Genomic DNA, 22,124 nt, shown 5'->3' with positions numbered 1-22,124 from the left:
AAAAAAAAAAAAAAAAATCACCTGAAAAGCTATGTGAGTTATGGATGACATATTTCTACCATCACATCGATGGTAGGGGACCGTATCCTAGATTATCCTCTACCAAAACCTGTCACTTTCAATTGAGAAAACATTGAGAGGAAAAAACAATTAAAATGCATATGTGCTGTGTAATTGGCAAAACCACCTAAACAGAAATGTTTCAAGTTTGCTTACCTAAGCCGTAAGTTCTGGAGCAAGCATGTTCTTGTAGCCAATCTAAGGAAGCTTCAAAATTTCTCCTGGTCTCCTCACAGAATCTAAAAAGAGCAAAAGAAAAAGTGTCTCCTGTCACCTGTGCAATCTTTCCTATTTCTCGTCTTCTTTCTCCTCTCTCATTTCCTCCCATCTTACGTCTCCACGTTCTTTAAGCACTGGGACGTCTGTTTTTTCCAGTTCTCTTCTCCATAATCCAAGTACCTGGGAGTGGACAAATGCATTTTTTAAAGGTCAGAGATGAGCAAAGTGACTAATGAAATTTTCTTGCTATAAAGAAGACTAACCACTGGTCACACAGAGCCACCACACATTCGTCTGAAGACCTGGACATTACTTGTTTCTCTGGTTCCATGTAAATATATGCATCTCCCTAAATGAAGATAAATAAAAATATATTAAATATTATGCCTAATCAATCTCCACCTTTCACATTGATTTTTAAATTATTTTTAAAAGAATATGACATCTCTAGTAACTAAAACCCATTTTTCATTACGCATTCTCTCTTCTCATAGCTGAATTTACCTGCTTTGCCTTTTATACAATGGTCAAGTTTGAAAAAAACGTGCAACTTCTTCAAGCAGTCACTTTCCCTAGCTGACTATTCCCTTTCAGTAAAAAATGAAAAAGCAGTTTCATATCTTATGATTTGATAGCCTATATGTGACAACTTTCTATTCTTATAAAAATATAAGTAAAATTAAATGTATATAACTACTTTAAAAAATACATAAAGATTAAACATGAAATATCTTGTTACTAAATATTACTAAATCTTTGGGCCGGGGATTTAGCTCAGTGGTTTCGCTGCCTGCTGCACAAGTGCAAGGACCCGAGTTCAATCTCCGGTACAAAAAAAGATTACTAAATCTTGTTACTAAAGATTTATAGTGTATTAAAAAATTCCCCACTAGAAAACTGCCCACAAATTTATTTTTAACAAAATGTAAGCAAATCTTGATGTATTACATGGCCCCAAATATTCTAAGTTAGTATTATTTTTAAATAAAATTCAGCACTATTCATAAAATAATTCATGCTTTATATTTTTAATGCATCTCATACTGAAATTAAATAGCTCAAGTTTTTGGTTTAAAGACAATTGATTAAAAACAGACTTTTTTAGGGCCGGGGATTTAGCTCAGTGGTTCCAGTGCCTGCCAGAAAAAAAAGAAAGTTTTTTTTATACCAGGGATCAAACTTGGGACCTTGAACTTTCGAGGCAGGCAGTGGCACCACTGCACTAAATCCCTGGCCCTAAAAAGACATTTAATGCCTCAAAATTATAAATAAATGACAACAAAGAGAATTATTTTAAATTATCTGAATCTACAAAGACAAGAAGAATGGAAAAAGAAAATAATATCAGATTTTGGAAGCCAAAAAGCAGGATGAGTGATAATTATTTTAGCAGAAAGAAACCTTGCTAAATCCTAAGCCAGCAGGAGAGAATACTGAAAAGCAATCCAGTCTGCATTACAAAACCTCCAAAAGATGCAGGAACTTGTGGCATAAAACGGCTCCGAAAGTAGAAACGAGAGGAGGAAGAAAAGAGGAGGCATTAAAGTCTTTCAGGAAGGAGTTAGAACTCCAGCTCCTAATTCCACACTGTGCACACAGCTGACTGGCCCTCCCTCTGCTAGCAGTACATGAAAAGTATATTCTCTCCGGAGGGAGAATTCCCTGAACTAGGGGACAAAAGTCAAGACTATGGACATGATAGTAAAACACAGGGGATCTGTGAAAGTCAGCACACCACATGTTGGTACTCAGCTGTACCAATCTTGTCTCATTCAGTTCCCAGAATGTTGTTAGTCCAGTGATGGCTAACCTTTTAAGAGTTTTCAATGACAGGAACAACCCACTGGGCACGTGTGCCATAGTTTCATCAGCACTGGTTTAGATCCTTTAAGCAAAAGCCTGGGAGAATATCCTGTAGGGAATTTAAAAACTCTAAATATCAGGGCTTCCCAAAAGCCCAAACAGCCCTTTTCAGATCTCCCCCAGAACAGTCAAGTGAAATGCCCTACCCACAAGCAAAGAGGTTCCTTTTGTACTCAATAGCTTAGATATCAACAATCTTATTCAGAAAAATAAAAAAGATTTCACATTCAAGAAACAAGAACAGCATCCTATAAAAAAAATCATTCAAAAAACAAAAATCAGCTCTTTTTGGTGCTCAGGGCCTTGTGTATTAGCATATGCTCTACCACTGAAATATACTCACAGCCCCAAGACTCAGCTCTTGAACTGGCCCCACGTTGATAAGTGTTGAAACTGAATGACAGGCATACAGGAAATTCATCCTACCACGCTACTTTTTGTACACTGGAAAATTTCTATGTGAAAGAGATTTTTTTAAAAATGAGTTCTCAGAGAGGCCAGAGATTTAGCTCAGTGTCACCAGCGCCTGCCTGGCAAGCACAAGGTCCTGAGTTCGATCCCCAGTCCTGCAAAAAAAATGAGTTGTCAGAAATCTAAAACTCAAGAAGAAAAGCTAAGGGACTCTCACAAAGAAGAGCAAAAGCATACCCAGAGTCCAAGAAGTCCAATATCTGAATAAGAACTCAGAAAGCGAAAATAAAGAACAAGACAGGTATGGTGGTGTATATCTGTAACCCCAGTGCTCAGGAGGCTGAGGCAGGAGGACTGCCACAAGTTCAAGGCCAGCCTGGACTACATAGTGAGCTCAAGAATAGCCTGAACTGTTACAGAGCAAGACCCTGTCTCAAAAAAAAAAAAAGAAAGAATAAATGAATGAATGAATAAAAATAAAGAAGAAGGGGTAAAATAAGGAAAAGTGTTTTAAAATTTTCTCCCAAAATTGAAAAACACAAATTTCCAGAAAAGCCTACCAACAGAATAAGTAAAAATTTACCTGTACCAAGGCATATCATCATAAAATTTCAGAACGTAGGAAAGAAAAAAAAAAAAGATCCTACAATCTTCTAGTGTAAGCAGAAAACTGACTTTCAAAAGATGTAAGTTACTGCCAGGCATGGTGGTGCACACCTGTAATCCCAGCACTTGGGAGGCTGAGGCAGGAGGGCTGCTGCAAGTTTGAGGCCAAACTATCAGGTCTAGGCTACACAGTGAGTTTAAGGCCAGCCTGGACTATATAGCAAGACCCTGTCTCAAAAAACCAAAACAGGGCCAGGGATTTAGCTCAGTGGTTCTGCTGCCTGCCTCACAAGCATAAGGTCCTGAGTTCGAACCCCAGTACCAAAACAAAAACAAACAAACAAACAAAAAAACAAACATCAGTTACTATCAGAATAGTTTTGGATTCTCTGCTTCCACTTCCCAAATACCTGAGAGTACAGGCGTACACCAACACAACCAGCCAGTGCTAGGTTTTTTTTCAGTACTGGGGATTGAACCTAGGGTCTCACTCGTGCTAGGGAAGCACTCTACCTCTCAGCTACATCTCCAGCCCCTTTTTTATTTACATATATTTTGTTTGCTTGTTTTTTGAGACAGAGTCTTGCTCTATAGTGAGCCTGATCCTGAATTCTCTATGTAGCCCAGGCTGGCTGTGAACTCATAGCAATCCTCTTGCCTCACCAGAATGCTGGGTACCGGTGTGCACCACCACACCAAGCTTTCATTTTTATTTTGATATAAGGCCTTACTGGGCTCAAACTTGTGATCCTACTGCCTCCACCTCCCGAGTAGCTGGGATTACAGGCTGAACCACTGGACCCACCAGCACTGGATTTCTTAAGAGCATCAGTGAACCAGAGGACCATGGAGTAACGCACTCAGATTTTTAAGGAAAAATGATTTCCAATACAGAATTTTCTATCCAAGAAATCAAATACAAATTTGAAAGAAAGATTTTTCAATATGGAAAGCCACAAAAATTTACCTTCCAGGTAACTTTTCTCCAGGAAAGTTACCAGAGACAGAGCTTCACCAAAATGAAAGAAAAAACAGGGAAAAGGCCAAACAATCAAGTAAACAAGAAATTTAACTAAGAGAAGGAAAGGGAATTCTCAGTAATGGAGGAGGAGCATCCCACATGCCATCTGCATACCAAGACAGTACCAGCAAACAGGCCTGACTAAAGCAGAAGGCCCTCTCTAAGATGGGGCCATTAACATTCTGTTATGTTTGAAGAGACTGAGAAAAGAAATATACAGTCAGAAAAGAGTTTGGGAACACTGATATGTATATTTTAAGATAATTTTTTTTAAAAGACAATTATTAACTCCAGTGAAAACCAAAATTTGGAGAAGAAAATTCTCACTGTGTACCACAACTGAACTAACCATGTCTCAAAAATATAAACAATGATTATTAATGTAACATAAGTTATAATACAACTATGTTAGGAAGATCGCATATGAGATATAAACATGTCAGAGAAGACCCAAGGTGGGGCGGGAAGACTTAATTTTTATCTTTCCTAGTAGGAAGTCAGTGGTTGATGCCTAAACCTAAAAAAAATCAAATTCCAAAATTACACTATAAGCATTTAAAACATAAGAGAAATGGAAATCAATACTAAAATAAGATAGTTGAAACATTCCCTCCAAGGAAGAGAAATTTAAGACAATGTGAAACAAGGGAGAGGAAACCACTGCTTTCTTATTTTAAATAAGCCTAATAGGCTTATTAAAAATTAAAAATTTAAAGAATTAAGTAGCTAAATAAAAGAAAGCTACAACAAAAATGGAGAGGTAAACAGTAAACCACTGGGCCAGGGATTTAGCTCAGCGGTGCCGCCGCCTGCCTTGCAAGTGCAAGGTCCCGAGTTCAATTCCCGGTACCACAAACAAACAAAACAACAGTAAAGCACCACAGAAAGAAGAATGTAATTACTGCATCAGTGTCTTATCTAACATAGCTACTAACAGCAAGTTATCACTGAAGTTCTCTGTATATGCTTTAGAATGCTACCTTCAACAACCTAACAGGTCGAATGTTCTGCTAAATAGGTCTGCACTCTTCCATAAATATAACTTTAATACAGCTCCAGGTTCTACTATAGAACTCACTGCTAATAACACTGTAAAGTCCGTTAGTTAACAGTCCTCCCAACATAGCCTTCAAAGGATAGCCTATCACCTACAGCATCAATCATCTTTTTCTGGATAGTCTTCTTTACATCTTGGACTTTCTGTCCTTTAAATCCATCCACCAACATTACCTAAAAGGATGAGAAGGAGTAAAAAAACCCAAATAAAACAATTAAAATTTGTTATAGTGTGAAATTTATCACATTTATAGCCATAATTAGTTCGGTATAGCCTAGACAACTAATGGGGAAGGAGGGTATGTAGATTGAATCCAGGGCTTTCACACTGAGCTACCTCTCCAGGCCCCTTTTTTTTTAAACATGGAATCCCACTAGTTCTCTCAGTTGGCTAGGCTGGGCTCAAACTTGCAATTCTCCTGCCTTACCCTCTCAAGAGTGCTGGGTACCACTGAGTCCAGCCTAGACAACCAATATTTATAACACACTTGTCTTTCTTCAGAAATAGCTGGCATAGCTATTGTGAGTGTGATTAGGAAGCACTCACTTCCACTTCTCAGCTTTTACATGGAAAGGATTCTGCTATACTAACTCACCTCATTTCTGATGGTTTTAGAAGAAACTAAACATATGTGCTATTTATCCTTCTCTTTCCAAACCTGGTTGCTACAAGCCTGCTGTAGGTCTATTATTTTTCAACTCTACCTTTTAGTCAATAGGGAAAATTTAATTCTAGGGCAAAGTATGAGCTCACCATTATTGCCATATATCAAAGCCACAATGCCCTTATAGCTTTCTTTAGTAATAAAGTTTAGATTCTGGCCTCTGACTATTGTGTCTCTCTCAATAGTTTTAATTTTACATGGAAGAGGTATGTTCTTTTTTGACCTTCCAGTCCTCTCACCAAATGCTTCACTATCTACTTAACCTATCATTATGAAGTTATACTTAATGATCATGATGGTGTAGTGTTTAAAACAGAAAACCTACAAGCCACGGTGGGATACACAATCAATCTCAGCTACTCTGGAGGCTAAGGTAGGAGGACAGTAAGTTTGAGGCAAGCCTGGAGAACTTAGTGAGACCCTGTCTCAAAAAATAAAAAAGGGCTGGCAAAATAGCTTAGCATGCCTAGCATATGCAAGATCCTGGGCCTGATCACCAGTACTTGAAAAAAGAAAATCCAAATCCTGGAGCTAAACTGCCAAGTTTGAATCCCAGGTCTGCCAGCGGCTATCTGGCTGATCTTGAGTAAATTACTTAATCTCTTTATCCTCCATTTCCTCATTTGTAAAATGGGATAACAGTGCCTACTTCACAGAATTATTTTTAGGAGTTAAGTAAATTAATATGCAAGTGCTATGTAAGTGTTGGCTCTTACTATAACTTAACATGTAAAAGTCATTTAAAAAGACATATAACTAATTCTTGGTTATCTAGAAGATAAGGAAAAGAAAAATAAGAGGTATTTTCATTAGTCTCCTTAAAAATCTTCATTTTGTGAGCCAAAATAAGCTTCTCCTCCTTTTAAAAAGAAAACAGAAAAAAAACCGTCATTTCAAGGGCTGGGACTATAGCTCAGTGCCTCACATGCATGGGGCCCTAGGTTCAATCCCCAGCACTGCAGGAAAAAAAAAAATCTTGGGGCCAGGGATTTAGCTCAGTGGTTCCACCACCTGCCTCCCAAGTGCAAGGTCCTCAGTTCAATCCCCGGTACCAAAAAAAAAAAATCTTCACTTCAAACTTAAGCAGCTAACAACTTGGTTAGATTTTTACTTTCTCTAGCCAAGGAAATTTAAGCCACATCAAAATATGCACAATTCAGAAAAAAAGAGAGGCTCAGAACATGTTTGTTGTGCTTACCTGAGTGTTATTAGACATTAATAAGTAAATTAATAAGAAACTACTTATCTAAAATATAAACTCCTGAATTAAAAACAAAAGAAGAGGGGGCTGGGGATTTAGTTTAGTGGTACTGTACATGCCTCACAAGCACAAGGCCCTGAGTTTGATCCCTGGTACCAAAAAAAAAAAAACACGACACACTTACAATCCCAGCAGTCAGGAGGCAGAGGCAAGAGGATCGCTGTGAGTTCAAGGCCAGCCTGAATTACATAGCGAGACCTTGTCTCAAAAAAATAAAAATAGAAAAGGAGAAGGCATTCTGTATCCAATAAATCTTTGGAGTTTACTGTATAACAATATGAACTAATTTTATCTTCTCAAGAAATTTATCCCTTAGAGATTCATAGAGTAAAAAAAAATGTAATTTCTGAAAATATTCTTAGACAAAAGACACAATAAAAATTAAAATTTAGAAACAGAACATAATACCATAATCTTTCAAATCAATGTAATACTGAAACTGCGCTCAATTTTTCTTTCATTTTTTCAAAATCATTAAGAAAATTCCAAGGACTATCATACATCAAAACAGTAATTCAATCCCCAGTACCACAAAAAAGCAAACAAGAAATTATTACTTACACCTTCATAAAATCCTTTGAGATATAATTTCTCCTTTGCTTCTGCAAGTTTTTCTCGGTCATTCTGGCTCTGAATTTTCAACTCATCGCAAATGGTTACAGCAGAAAGACTTCCGAGACCAGGGATTTCAATGACTGGCACCTGCAAAGAGCAATGTGAAAACTCATTCACACCGAATGGACACAGAAAGAGCCCGATGCTGCACAGTCCTTGTGCTTCTAATGCCCCATGGAGTCATTTCCGACTGCGTGCATCACGGCAGTGCCACACACTAAGTAATCACAGAATGACTAACTTCTACATGGAAATCTGTTCTCCTCTTCTCCACAGGAGCCAAACTTGCACAAATTTCCACACACTTTCCCCAGCTCTCAGCCCTACGCTGGTATGTGTTAACTATATAAAGTTGAAACTAGCAAAGCAGTTGTGAACAATCATTTTTGTGGATGATCTTGCTTTTTTTGTTTTTGAGACCGAGTCTTGCTATAGTTCACTACGTAGCCTAGGATGGCCTTGAACTCACAGCAATCTTCCTTCAGAGGGCTGGGATTACAGGTGTGCACCACCACACCTAGCGGGTTTTGCTTTCTTATATTAAATTTTCTGGATTCTTCATGAAAGTCATTTATTTCTTCTGCAGGCACTAATATGAAAACACAAGAGCTGAGCATAGTAGTACATGCCTGTAATACCAGCACTCTGGGAGACTGAGGCAGGATTGCCTCAAAGCTCAGTCTGGGCAACTTAGTGAGATCTTGACTCAAAATAAAAGATGCACAGGACTGGGAGTGTAGGTTGGTACAAAGGAATGGGGTTCAATCCCCAGTATCACAAAAACAAAACACAAGAAACATAAAAGAGTTGTATGGGATTTTGTTATTATGGCTACAAATAAATATTCATGAGTAACATAACAAAACTATCTTCAGAAGCCAGGACATTGGTTATAATAAGAAAACAAGCTAGTATAAAACTGATGATGCCAAAAAGCTATTTGTTCCAGAAGTGTAAGTGCATGTGCTAAGAAAATACTTAGTTTTCCTCTATTACCTTCAATGCAGATATCAAATTAAAGTAAATAAATCCTTAAGCAAATACCCTCTCTTATTTTCATACTCCACAAATTACTTAATTTTGTTACAAGGAAAACAAGTTAGCTCCTTTTTTCTCTGATAAAGAAATAAATATGAATATCATGACTCAGCCATGTACTCACCGGTTCAAATGGCAAGACCATGTCATCTCTAATTCCATATTTTGCTCGAAGGGCCTACAAAACAATTCACAAGTTAACAATAATGATCAACGCTACTGGAATAATCATTGAGAGCAGCAAACTCCAAACTTTTCTTGAACTATTACTTGTTTTCTCCATACAAAAAAAATTTTTTAGCTTATCAAATACCTGAAGAAGGATCTGTGACCTTTTAAAACTCAACAGCTTAAATTATAGTAAATAGTTTAAATAACAAAACTGTGAAGCCAAATGCAAAAAATGCACACATATCAGTTAAGCTAAGGAACATATTCTCAGTTGCAATGAAAATGTGATCTTAAAAAGCTCATTCAAAATTCTATGAAACACTGTACTCAAAATTTCAGCCACAGCTGGGGATTTAGCTCAGTGGTGCTGCTACCTGCCTTGCAAGCGCAAGGTCCCGAGTTCAATCCCCGGTACAAAAAAAAAGTCCAGCCACAGAAAATTTATAAACATTATAAAACAGGTTGTAGGTAAGTTTAAAGATAAATGTGTATCTTTTTAGCCTAATGTCATAGTGTAGTTCAGCAGCACCTAAACAATGAAATGGTAAAGACAAATAAGAACATCAAACTCAGAAACTTACTTGCTTTTTCTTCAAATCTCTGAGGGCAGCAATATCATCAGGGGCATCAGAAGGAACACTTGTGACCACACCAGTGCCTTTGAAAAGAGAGTGCGGAATTAAATAGTACAACTAGAATGTGACTGCCAAAGTATTTCTAGAAATAACCCTTTACCTTTATCCTCCTTAATGGTGAGCATTGGGAGAACATAGATCACATCATAGCAAGTTAAAGGCGCAGAAAGGGATGCACCCAGAATTTCCTGCATAAGAAAAAAATCAGCATGAAAGGTGAAAAAACTTATTTACAATCATTAAAACTTAAAGCAATATTAATATGTTAAGCTCAAGGGGTGGGGATTTAGCTCAGTGGCTCCGACCCCTGCCTTGCAAATGCAAGGTCCTGAGTTTGATCCCCAGTACCAAAAAAAAAAAAAAAAGAAATACATAGGAATAAGCTCATGAGATCAGTGATCACACAAAATAATGAATGTAGTTAATAAGTATATTATATCCTTGAAAATCACAAGAGATTCTAAAGCTTCTCACAACAAACAAGTAAGTACATGATGTAATACATTTGTTAATTAGCTTGATTTGGCCATTCAACAATGTGTGTACTTCAAAACATCATGCTTCACACCATAAATATGTACAATTTTTGTCAGTTAAAAAAATAAATATGATTGGGGCCGGGGATTTAGCTCCGTGGTTTCACCGCCTGCTGCGCAAGCACAAGGTCCAGAGTCTGATCCCCGGTACTAAAAAAAAAAGCAACATCAATAAGATATAACACTACAACTCATGCATTTAAAATGATAATTATGGGCCAGGGATTTAGCTCAGTGGTTCTGGCGCTTGCCTCAAAAGTGCAAGGTCCAGAGTTCGATCTCCAATACCAAAAAAAAAAAAACACCAAAAAATGATAATTATGGTAGCTGGCTGTGATGGTGCACACTTGTAATAGCAGCACTTAGGAGGCTGAGGTAAGAGAATTACCATGTGTTCAAGGCCAGCCTAGGCTACATAGTGAGAGACTGTCTCACAAAAAACATAAAATGGCAATTATGAATACAAACTGATGTTTAAAAAAAGATACTTCTAGTGTTTCTTGAGAAAATTAAGAAGTTTCAGAAACACTGGGCCTATATTCTCACATGGCAACAAAAAGCCTACAGCTTCTTGCTCTAAGTAATACACTTCCATTCCACAGTCCCCTTCAACCCATTTTATATGTACATATATGATGCCTTTACAGAATTTGCAGTCATGTGAGGGACAGCTATATTAAGCATTTTCCAGGTTGAAATCTATGTTTTTAGTCAATAACATCCATTTTCCTCACTGCAGAATTTGTTTAAATTAACATGAAGAGAAGGTGCATTAAGATCGGGAAACAAACAAACAAAAAAGAATGAGAAAAAAGCTGGGTGTGGTGGTGCACACCTGTAATCCCAGCACTCAGGAGGCTGAGGCAGGAAGACTGCCAAGTGTTCAAGCCCAACCCGGGCTACATAGTGAGTTTGAGGCCAGCCTGAACTATTCAGTGAGACCCTATCTCAAAAGAATAAACATAAAAACAAAAACACAACCAAAAAATTTAGAAGCAAATTGGCTGGAGGGTATAATTCAGTGGTAGAGTTCTGCCTAGCATGTGCAAGGCTCTGGGTTCAATTCCCAGCACCATAAAACACATACAAAAAAATCAGTGCTGTTCCCAAAAACTTTTCAGATAAAGATTCTAACATGAGGAATTAATGAGATGTAATGACACTGCCTTCTAAAAGAAAAAGACGGGAAACAATTCAAACATCCATTCATTTTGATACAGTCAAACAAGAGAATACTATGTAGCTGAGAAAAAAATGAATAAGACAGCTGTTTATATACTAATAACTGAAAGAAAAAGATATAGCACAATGTGCAGGGCAAGGTAGCAAAGACCTATAATCCCAACACTAGGGAGGCTGAGCCAAGAAGCACTGCCATGAGTTCAAGGCCAGCCTGGGCTGCACTGCAAGTTCAAGACCAACCTGAACTAAATAATGAGACTCTATCTCAAAAATAAATAAAATAAAATAAAAAATTAAAAAGATATAGCACAATGCATATAAAGTACATTGCCATTTGTTTTAAAAAAAGAAAGAGAGAGAAAATATAGGAATGTATTGGCTTGTGTAAACATAAAATACTTCCGGAAGGACACATAAGGCACAAACATTACTGACTACTTCTGGAAGGGGGAACAGAGTGGCTAAGGCAGTGATGGCAAACCTGTTAGAGACCAAGTGCCCACACTGCAACCCAAAATCCACTTCTTTATTTGTTGGGGTTTTTTTTTGGTACTGGGAATCGAACTCGGGTCCTTGCACTTGTGAGGCAGGCAGCGGAACCACTGAGCTAAATCCCCAGCCCTAACCCACTTCTTTATCACAAAGTGCCAACACTGCCCCTATGTGCACTGTTACCCGATGCTCAGCTGCTGGGACAATGATGGCATGACTTGGCTCACACGCCCACTGCAGCACAAGTGCCATAGGTTCACCACCACTGAGCTAGAAGTATCTTTCTTTCTTTCTTTGCAGGTGTTAAGGTCCAAACCCAAAGCCTCATAGTGCTCTACTACTGAGCTACACCTGAGCCTCTAAGGAATAGCTTTTGTACTGTTTTGTGTCTTTGGAGTTTTGAGGTTTATGACTATATAACAATCTAATGAAAAAGTTTACAGAATAAATAAGAAATAAAAGCTCAAATGAAGCTATGTATAATGGCACACACTTGTAATCACAGCACTTTGGGAGGCTGAGACAGGAGGATCACAAGTTCAAGCCCAATCTAGGCAAGGTAGCAAAACTTTGTCTCACAAAAAAAATTTTTTTTTTGGTACCAGGGATCAAACTCAGGACCTTGTGCTTTCAAAGCAGGCAGCGGGACCACTGAGCTATATCCCCAGCCCTGTCTCAAAATTTTAAAATTTAAAAGGTCTGGGAATGTAGCTCAGTGCAAAGGCCTAGGTTCAAGCCCCAGATCTGCCCCACCAAAAAAGGTTCAAATTTAAAGAAGATAGTATTCTACTCATATTTTTCTTTGAGAAGGTTAAGATTTGTTACTAAATGGAAGAAAATACACTCAGAAATACTGATAATTTAGTAGATAAGTTAAAAGGATAGAAGCTATGCAACAGTCCAGAGTTAATTAACATCAACCAAGTCTTACTTTTCAGAAAAAAAGCAATTCCAATTCCAAATTTAGTATTACCAGGAAAATAGGTAACAGTATTTAAAAACATAAATATAATATATAATGTAGTTATTAAATCTCTTGAAGACATTGTGTCTATTTTTCAACCCCATATGAAGTTGAAACATAAAAGTCACAAATACTATTTTAGTAATATACAATTAATACTACTTAGCAATAAAAAAAAAGAACTATACCTATACATATGTACAAATCTCACTAGCATGTTTAGCAAAAGCCAGACACTAAATAGTATACATTATACCTACCACTTTATGATGTGAAATTCAGGGACAGTGACCACTCTTTGGTGAAGTGGGGAGGACACAACAGAGCCTTCTGAAGCACCTCTAGGACTATTTTGTTTCTTGATTTGGGTGATACTAACCCACGTGTACACACATATGAAAATTCAGCAGAACACTAATATCTTACTACTGTGACAAAGCTTTTGAAATGCTCTTTTCTCAAGGTTCTTGTTGAAGTTTTCTTCTAACTGTAGGCATGAAAATAAAAATTATGCTACCCAACTTACCTCCCCCATTAATTCCTTAACAACGGGCACCACTCCATTATCTTTGGTGAAGCCTTGGTATGACATATTCCTGGCTGCTCTTTGGGTGCAGATGAAAATATCTCCATTCACTGTCTCAAATCCAATGTACTTCATATCAGGACGAACCCAGCAGTTTGTCTGTCCAAACATAGTCTCAGGTCTGAGAGTAGCAGCTACTAAGAAGATATTTTTACCTTTGAGGCCACTAAAAAGAAAAGGTACAGGGCCAGGGATTTAGCTCAGTGGTTCTGCCACTTGCCTTGCAAGTGCAAGGACCCGAGTTTGATCCCCGGTACCAAAAAAGAAAAAGTACATATTTATGTTAAAAAAAAAAGTTACAGATTTCCTCCTCCCAACTACCTGACAATTCATAAATGATGAAAGGACTCTTTGGCAAACCTACCTCAATTTAGATGGATATGGCTCAAGCACTTTCAATTTCAGTAAAGTATATTCCTGAGGTCCAACACCCTGAACAAATAAACAAAACAAAAATCTAAGGGAAAAAAAAACTTGGATTAAGCCTGCCAAACTATGTGGAAGAAATGATTCAAATATCTAACTTATGCACCAGGCTTGGTGGTGCACACCTGTAATTCCAGTGCTCAGGAAGCTGAGGCAGGAGGATCATCACGAGTTTAAGGCCAGCCTGGACTATATAACACTGTCTCTCAATAAATAAAAAAAACTGCTATGGGGTGCTGACCATATCCACATGAAGTCTACTGTGCAAGGAGGGATTCACAGTCATCAAGTTAGCAGTCAAAATGTTGTTCACCAATATCAGAGAAGACAACTCCAATCCTCACTCCAAGGGCAGGTACCAAAGTGCAGTAATCACAGACGTGTACTCAGCCAGGCATCAGGTGATCCGCATTCTAAACTGACCTTGGTCCCTCACTAACAGCTCAACCCCAGGGAGTCACCATCTGAGTTGTGTCTCCCAAGACGGTTCTAAGGAACACATGAGATAAAGAAATATGGTTGAAAAACTATGAAATATTGTTGAAATTCAGGTTATTGCTACCATTGGCTACACAGGCTGAGTAGTTCTGGTGCAAACTGCTTGGGACCAGAAGTATTCAAGATTTCAGAGTTTTTCAGCTCTGAGAATATTTGCATAGACTTTACTATTTAAGCAACCCTAATCTAAAAATATGACTTCTGAAATGCTCCAAATTCTGAAACGTTTTGAGTACAACGCTTAATCCCAAAATCGAAAGTTCAAAATCCAAAACCTTTTGAATGACATATGAGTGCTCAGAAACTTTCAAGTTGTGGAACATTTCAGGTATTTGGATTAGGAATGCTCGGTCTGTGCTAAAACTTTACTGGCCCTTCTGAAATCTCTAAAATCTTTCCAAATTTTAATCAATTCTCATTCCTATCAAACAAGTTATACAGAATTGAAGGCTGATTTTGAAAACTAGTTGCTAGACTACAAACACATTCAAAGATGGTAGTAAAGGATGATGTATGTACTCACAGCAATTCTACATGGTCTGAATGTTCCCACCAAAACACATGTTAAAATTTAATCCCTCATGTGTGGTAAAAGTGTAAGTTGGAAACTGATATTCTGATACACAGATCAAGTGCTTGCTTCAGCAGCACATACACTGATACACAACTCAAAAGTTTTGAGAGTCAATGTGGGAAAACAGGAGGTTTTTAGACTTAGACTTCGTTAAAATTTTAGGACAAAATTTTCTTGACAACATTGGTGGACCTAATTTTGCACTCTTTACTAATACATATTAGAAAATATACATAATCAATATTAGTGGCCTCTGTTAGAAATGTTTTGGGCCCGGCATTTAGCTCAGTGGCACCATGTCTGCCTCGCAAGCACAAAGTCCTGAATTTGATTCCCAGTACCAAAAAAACCCCACTGTTTTGAAGTTTCATATATGCCTAAGCTTGTAGAAAGATCATGTTAAGTTTCCTGCCTCCCTGATTTTGTTCATTTATAGCTAAAGTACCTTTGTTATTAAAGTATATGCAAATATAGCTGGGCGTGGTGGCGCACACCTGTAATCCCAGCACTCAGGAGGCTGAGGCAGGAGGATCGCCATGAGTTCGACCAGCATAGGCTACATAGCGACCTGTTTCAAAAAAACAAAAAAAAGTATAGGCATATACAGAACAATAAGACAAAAATAAATAAATAAAAAGAAATTTAATCTCTACTTTGAAGTATTAAGAGATGGAACCACATGGGACCTTTAAGAGGTATTTAGGTCATGAAGGCTCTGCCCTCATAAATGGATTAATCCATTCATGGTTCACAGATTAAAGGGTAAACAGGTATCATGAGAAGGGATTTGTTAAAAATACCCTTGCTTCAGTCTCTGGAATGTGCTCCTCATCATGTGATAATGGGCTCCACCACAGGACCCTGCAGAAAACCTCAACCAGCAAGACCTTCACCAAGAGGCAGTTCCTTGATCCTGGATACTCAGCCTTCAAAACTGTATACCTTTATTCTTTATAAGTTACCTGGTCTATAGTAGTCAGTGATAGCAACAGTAACAAGACGAAGCCAGAGCTCATAAACTCAGATGCTGGCATGGTCGCTGATTTACTGTGCCAAGGCTTTAGAAAGAGTCACCCTTGCTTTATTCGAGTATTACAGGGAATAATGTTACCAATGTGCTCCACAATAATGTAGAGTGAACTGATATTACGCACAGCTAGAAGTACTTTGGAAATAAGCAAATAGGTACATGATCAAAGCAAATATAATGGAATCTGAGTATCAAAAGTTAGCCACTGCTGGATTAATCCCAGCTACCTGGGAGGCTGAGACAAGATCAGGAGTTGAAGGCCAGCCTTGGCAACTTAGTGAGACACTGTCTCAAAATTTTAAAAAAATTATTTAAATTTTAAAAGGAGTGGGAAGTGAGGCTGTTTCCCTCACTTCCTGTCTCCTATGGTACCCTATACGGAGACCTGAAGTGATGAAGATCACTTGTATGTTAGTCGTGCTCCTCATTTTCCTGTGTTCATACATGGTTTTGAAGATGCCATGCTCATGGGGTATTCTCATTGAAAGTTCAATCATTTATGAACCAGCAAATTCAGATTGTGGGTTCTTTACCAGTATCATGCTATATTCAAAGATCATTTACATTAACATATTGGAAAAAAGTAAAAGACGTAATGGTCATGGATCCAAAAATTCAGCAGCAAAGAAAAGCTCAACTTCACGTGAAGTGGAAAACTCAAGGACCCAACCAGAAGAGACAATAAGCAATATTGCAGGACCACATCCATTTTATCCCTCCTGATTATGTATGGAAATTTACCTGTAAATTCGGGACAGAGAGGCAGCCATACTAACCCTAGAACTATGGCTCCTGAGGACTGTCCTGCCTGTTGGAGAATGGGCTAATGCCTATGGATATCATTTTTTACCTATTTTAAAATTACCATTTCAAATGAAGAATTTTCTCTGCAGTCTGTATTTATGAATGTTTTGCGGGGGGGGGGGTAGCAGAGAGCTTCAGAGTTTAAACTTGTAATGAAGGAATTTTTTTAAATAAAGGTTTGAAATTTAAAAATAAATAAATAAATGGACTGGGGATGGAGCTGAATAGTGCTTGCCTAGCACATGCAAATTCCTGGGCTCAATCTCCAGTACTGCAAAAGAAAGCCACATATTACCTTTCCTCCAATTTTCTTTTTAGAGCTATCTATTCTCCAAATGGTGCTCCTCAAACATTCATTAATACACCTATGAATCACACTGAGAGCTTATAAAAACGCACATCCCTGGGCCCCACTCCACAACTTCAGATTCTGCAATTTTGAAATGAGGCTCAACAACGTGTTTTCTGTGACAAGCAGACAGACCAGGCCACAGCAGCAAAGTCCTCGACAAAATACAGGAACCTGTAATGATAGTCGGCCTTACTCTGCACAACCACCAGAGTACTGTGACTCTACCTCAGCACTACAAGGAAGTTAGTTTTAGGTTTCTGATATAAAACTGCGGCCATATAAGGATTATTATAATAGCTACTCTGTGTCATAGAAAATCACCTCTCCAGTTTGTCTGTCATGATCCATGCAAGGCTGTCCATCCTTTGGAGAAAAAATAGTGTATCTAAAAAATAAACAATAAGTAGTAAATATTATTGTAATATTCAAGTTATATCCTAACATACTTGCCAGTGTATCCTAACACCTCTATAATTTACACTTTTATGAGTAGTTCTACTGTCAACCTAATTACTATTAAAAGGTTTCTACCTTCATCAATGGTAATACTATTGAAAAATATGAATTCATCTTGGCTTTGTGGTACACAACAAAAGATTATAAAATATAAACTTACTTATGAAATGTAAATAGTTTTTATTTAATCTACATAATCAAGGAAGAATCTTGAGGTATTTCTAGAACAAAACCATAAAACACAATTATTTTTCTTTTTTTTTTTTTGGTTCCCAGGGATCAAACTCAGGACCTTGCGCTTACAAGGCAGGCGCAGCACCACTGGGCTAAAATCCCGGGCCCCAAATAATAATTTTTTTACTTGGCTAGGAATATCAAACAGAATCTTTAATAAGATCATAAAAGCCTATAATTCCATTCTCCCTGGATCTATTTGTCACAAACACAAAGCAGCTCAGCGTAATTAAGAACTAGCAAGAAATAAAGGAAAACGGATATAAGAGAAAGAAAATAAAGAAATTATAAAGAGATAGGATAATGGAAAAAGGTAGGCTATGGGTACTAAACCATAATGAAAGAATTGTATGTTTTTTGCTTGATAATACTGAAGGACAACAAACTCACCGCTTTCCAAATTTAATTTTGTTTCTTTCTCTTAAAGTTAAAAATTGCCACCTGACAAATGAATCATAGTAAGGATTAACATCAGTGGTAATGAAGGAACGACGCCAGTCTACCTATAAAAGGAAAAAGGAAAATTGTGAGAAATATACAAAATTTTTATAAATACAAATGAATTCCTGGCTGGGCGTGGTAGCACAAGCCTGTGATCCCAGAACTCAGGAGGCTGAAGCAAGAGGATTGCTGCAAGTTCTAGGCCAGCCTGGGCTACATAGTGAGTTCAAGGCCAACCTGAACTCTGTCTCATAAAATAAAATTTTTTTTAAAAATCCTATGAATCAATTATTTACTCTTGTACTCTTTATTCCCCAACCTAGAATTATATCATATATTAGAAGAAAAACTTTCCAAGTTTCACTTATTATATAAACATATCAATTATTCTAATAATTTGTGTTGTTTGTTTTTAAACACACATATTTACATACAGGAATTATAATAAAGACAAAGTAGTTAAATAATATCTTTATGTACTCCTAAATATGGTTTCTTCATATTCTTAAATTTTTCTATCTATTGCTATACACTCCATTAAGACAAATATGAAAGTGCTTCACTGCCCACATTGAGGTCTATTTTACAAGCTAGTATAATAATAACAGTATAATTCTTTTTTTTTGGCCCAACAGTAAAATTCTTTGGTCGCATACAGGTAGAATATATTATTCTAGGGGCCAGGGATTTAGCTCAGTGGTTTCGCCGCCTGCACAAGCACGAGGACCCGAGTTCGATCCCCGGTACCAAAAAAAAAAAAAGAATATATTATTCTAAATTTAAGAGTTGGTCCAAATCTTTTTTCACACAAATATAAATGCTTTCTTTACATTTTAGCTATGTAGGTAATGAGCATACCTTCAAACCTATTCTCTTTAGATCCTGAATAGCCAGTGGTGGGAAATAATCAAGCCAATGTTCTGCTTCAGAAAACTGTACTATCTCTTCATCAGGCAGTCCGAGGGACTGCATAATGCCCCACTGATATTTAGAAGATCCAGCTTTAGCAGCAGCTTTACTCTGAAAACAATAGGAAAAAGTAAACTCCATTAAAGAACAATCAACAGCTTAACATTCTAGGACCACAGTAATTTCAAGGAAATAATCCAATTTAGTAACTTTTTGAATTCCAAAGCACTGTTGAATCAGAACATTGTAGCACTATTTGTACATTGATGTACTATCTGTCTACGGAACTATACTGCCAGGATATTTACCAGGACACTGGTACCAATGATAACTAAATAGATGAAATCACAAAAACTAGCAGTTATGAAGATAGATCTCAATACCAAACATTGTTTCCTTTCTTCTAATGCAACACAAACCTTTTTTTAGCTATACATAAGCTACTCCCAAGAGTTTCCTCCCTTTCCAATATTTAACAATATCAAAAACACAATCAAATGTCAAGGGTTGGAGGTAAGAAATGAAGTAAATATATAAAACTATAAAAAGGTACCTCAAAGCAATTCTGAACATAATGGAATTGTTCTGTATGGTCCTGTGATGGTAGAAACATGCCCACCCACTTCTCAAACCCACAGAACTATATACTTACGTAAATTCTACTGTGGTTTTTCCCTAGTTCCAGGGATTGAATGCAGAGCCTTGTAGGCAAGCACTATGACACTGATGTTTTTGTGCTTTTGAGGCCAGGTCTCACTATGCAGTCTAGGCCGGCCTTGAACTCAGTATGTAGCCTAGGCTGCCTCGAATTCATGGTGATCATCCTGCCTCAGCCTCCTGAGAGCTGAGAGTACAGGTGTGTGCTACCACGCACAGCAAACACTATGCCATTGAAGTCCATCTCTAGCCCCCCTCCCTTTTTTTTTAACACGGTCTCACTAAATTTCCCAGGCTAGCCTTAAACTTGTGATTCTGCCTCAGCCTTCCGAGTAGCTGGGTACTACATGCATCGCCACACCTAGCTGTATGTAAAAAAAAAATTTTAATTCAACTAGGATGTGAGGGGAGTCTAGGATGGATGGCAGACCATAACAAATGTATCTAACTATATTACAAATACTTGAAATACCCACACTAGAGGGGGAGGGGAAGAAAGGGGTGGACCTAAGCAATTTTGGGGAAAAGTATGTAGACTAGAACTTAAAGACAAAAAGAATGACTGTACATACAAATACTTTCATTGGTAGAACTGTTTTTCCCAGGGGTATAGGTCAGCAACTCTGAAACCGCATTATTAGTATACTAGGATTAAATAAATAACTGAATGCACTATAGATAACAAGAGGCAGGCACTATAGTAAGAAATCACACAAACAAGCAAAGGGAAAATGTTAAAACAAGCACTATGATGCCAAAATGAAGCCAAAGATATCTGTGTGCACTAATGGACCAAGAAGCAATGACATCTGAGCAGCAGTGAGCATACCTGGCACTCAGACCTGACTTTCTGAATACCAGTCTTCAATAAAAGGAATCCACATTCCTTAGAGAAGTGAATGACTCTAGGGCTGAAGCAGGAGAAATACAAGAAAAGCCAGGAGTACCGTGTGGTAACAGAAAGTAAGAAAGTGTTCTTTTTAAAAAAAGAAAGAAGCCAGGCATGGTGACCCACACACATCTGTAGTCCCAGACTTGAGGAATGCCGAGCAGGAGAATTTTAAGTTCAAGGTCAGCTTAGGCAACTTAATGAGACCCTCCCTCATCCCCAAAAAATATAAAGGCCAGGGGATGTAGCTCAATGGAAGAGTATCTGCCTAGCATATGTGAGACCCTGGATTCAATCCTTAGCACCACAAAGAGAGGAGAGGGGTGGAAAGGGAAGGAGATGGGGAGAGACAGAGTAATATCAAATGGATAAAAGCCAATCTAAAAGAACTCTTAATGGCCAAAGCTAGAACAATTTCAATAGTAACAGCCACTGTGCACTTGTACATGCACACGCATGCAAACACACACTCACACACATACACACAAACTTTGACAGTATTAGATTATAAACTAAAGAGTAAAATAAAACTCCATGAGTTCACACTGATATAAAAAAAATTGAGTAAGTAAATGGGGAAGAGAGGATAATGGTTCCTTTCAGATGAATTCTACATAATAATATAAAAGGAACAAAGAAAATAGAAACTCATCATTCACTTGGGAGGCTGAGGCAGGAGGATCGCTGCTACCCTGGACTACATAGTGAGTTCAGGATCAGCCTGAATACATAGTGAAACTCTATCCCAAAAAAAATAAGAAAACAAAATCATCATTAACAACAAAGTAGTTATTGTTCTAGACAAGATCCACTAGGTATGATAAAATTGGTAAAATTAATGAGCAGATATTTTAAAAGAAACAATATTATTTCTATTGCCTGAATAATCTCTCTCAAAATATACATTAATTACAAAGGAAAAAATAAAATCTTCACAGCAGGAAAACCCGGCAGACACCAACTTAAATGATGAAGGTTAATATTATCAATATCAACTTCACATACTCCCTGATATGATGCATTGAGGACCTATCAACTCTCTGATATTCTTCCCAAAAATCAGTAATATCAACCTAACAAGATAAAGCATCAAGGCCCGGGGATTTTTGATTTTTTATTTTTTTATTAAATTCTTTTATTGGTACATTGAGGGTATACAACACAATTACATTTCTCATTGGGAATTGTACCTTTACATGATGCATCTTGGTTCTTATTTTTTCCCCATTCCTAGCCCTCCCTTCACCCCCTCCACCCTTCCTTATTTACAAAGACTTTATTTCCATTTTTTCCATTTCTCAGCATTTTTCCTTTCCCTTCTTTCCTTTCCCCTGCCCCTCCCACTACCCCTACCCCTGTGGATCTTTTCTTCCTATTTTGCATTATTGATTATTCATTCTAATCATTGGTACATTTTAGGTATACAATATAATGACATTCATCATTGGAAATTTGCACCTTTACATAGTCTCT

At 37.5% G+C, this 22,124-nt stretch overlaps 1 protein-coding gene across 4 annotated transcripts in view; it reads right to left on the bottom strand.

Annotated features, from left to right (window-relative positions):
• The window catches only part of Lars1 (leucyl-tRNA synthetase 1), a 64,063-nt gene that overhangs the window by 29,246 nt on the left and 12,693 nt on the right, over positions 1–22,124 (bottom strand). For all 4 annotated transcript variants that reach the window (XM_021266161.2, XM_004854345.3, XM_087180630.1 and 1 more), the window contains 13 exons: positions 19,055–19,216; positions 18,146–18,258; positions 17,387–17,450; positions 13,746–13,813; positions 13,322–13,547; positions 9,722–9,809; positions 9,568–9,644; positions 8,940–8,993; positions 7,724–7,864; positions 5,333–5,410; positions 543–628; positions 394–459; positions 217–299 (listed from right to left, as the gene is read on the bottom strand). In XM_021266161.2, the coding sequence (XP_021121820.1) occupies positions 217–299; positions 394–459; positions 543–628; positions 5,333–5,410; positions 7,724–7,864; positions 8,940–8,993; positions 9,568–9,644; positions 9,722–9,809; positions 13,322–13,547; positions 13,746–13,813; positions 17,387–17,450; positions 18,146–18,258; positions 19,055–19,216 (1,306 nt within the window). The remainder of the gene's footprint in view (positions 1–216; positions 300–393; positions 460–542; positions 629–5,332; positions 5,411–7,723; positions 7,865–8,939; positions 8,994–9,567; positions 9,645–9,721; positions 9,810–13,321; positions 13,548–13,745; positions 13,814–17,386; positions 17,451–18,145; positions 18,259–19,054; positions 19,217–22,124) is intronic.

Source organism: Heterocephalus glaber, unplaced genomic scaffold (genome assembly GCF_053883595.1).
Source record: "Heterocephalus glaber isolate CG9 unplaced genomic scaffold, H.glaber_assembly_v1.0 deba00001463, whole genome shotgun sequence".
Lineage (NCBI taxonomy): Eukaryota > Metazoa > Chordata > Mammalia > Rodentia > Bathyergidae > Heterocephalus > Heterocephalus glaber.
The sequence above is the reverse complement of the archived record's forward strand: the minus strand, read 5'-3'. Positions and strand labels throughout refer to the sequence as shown.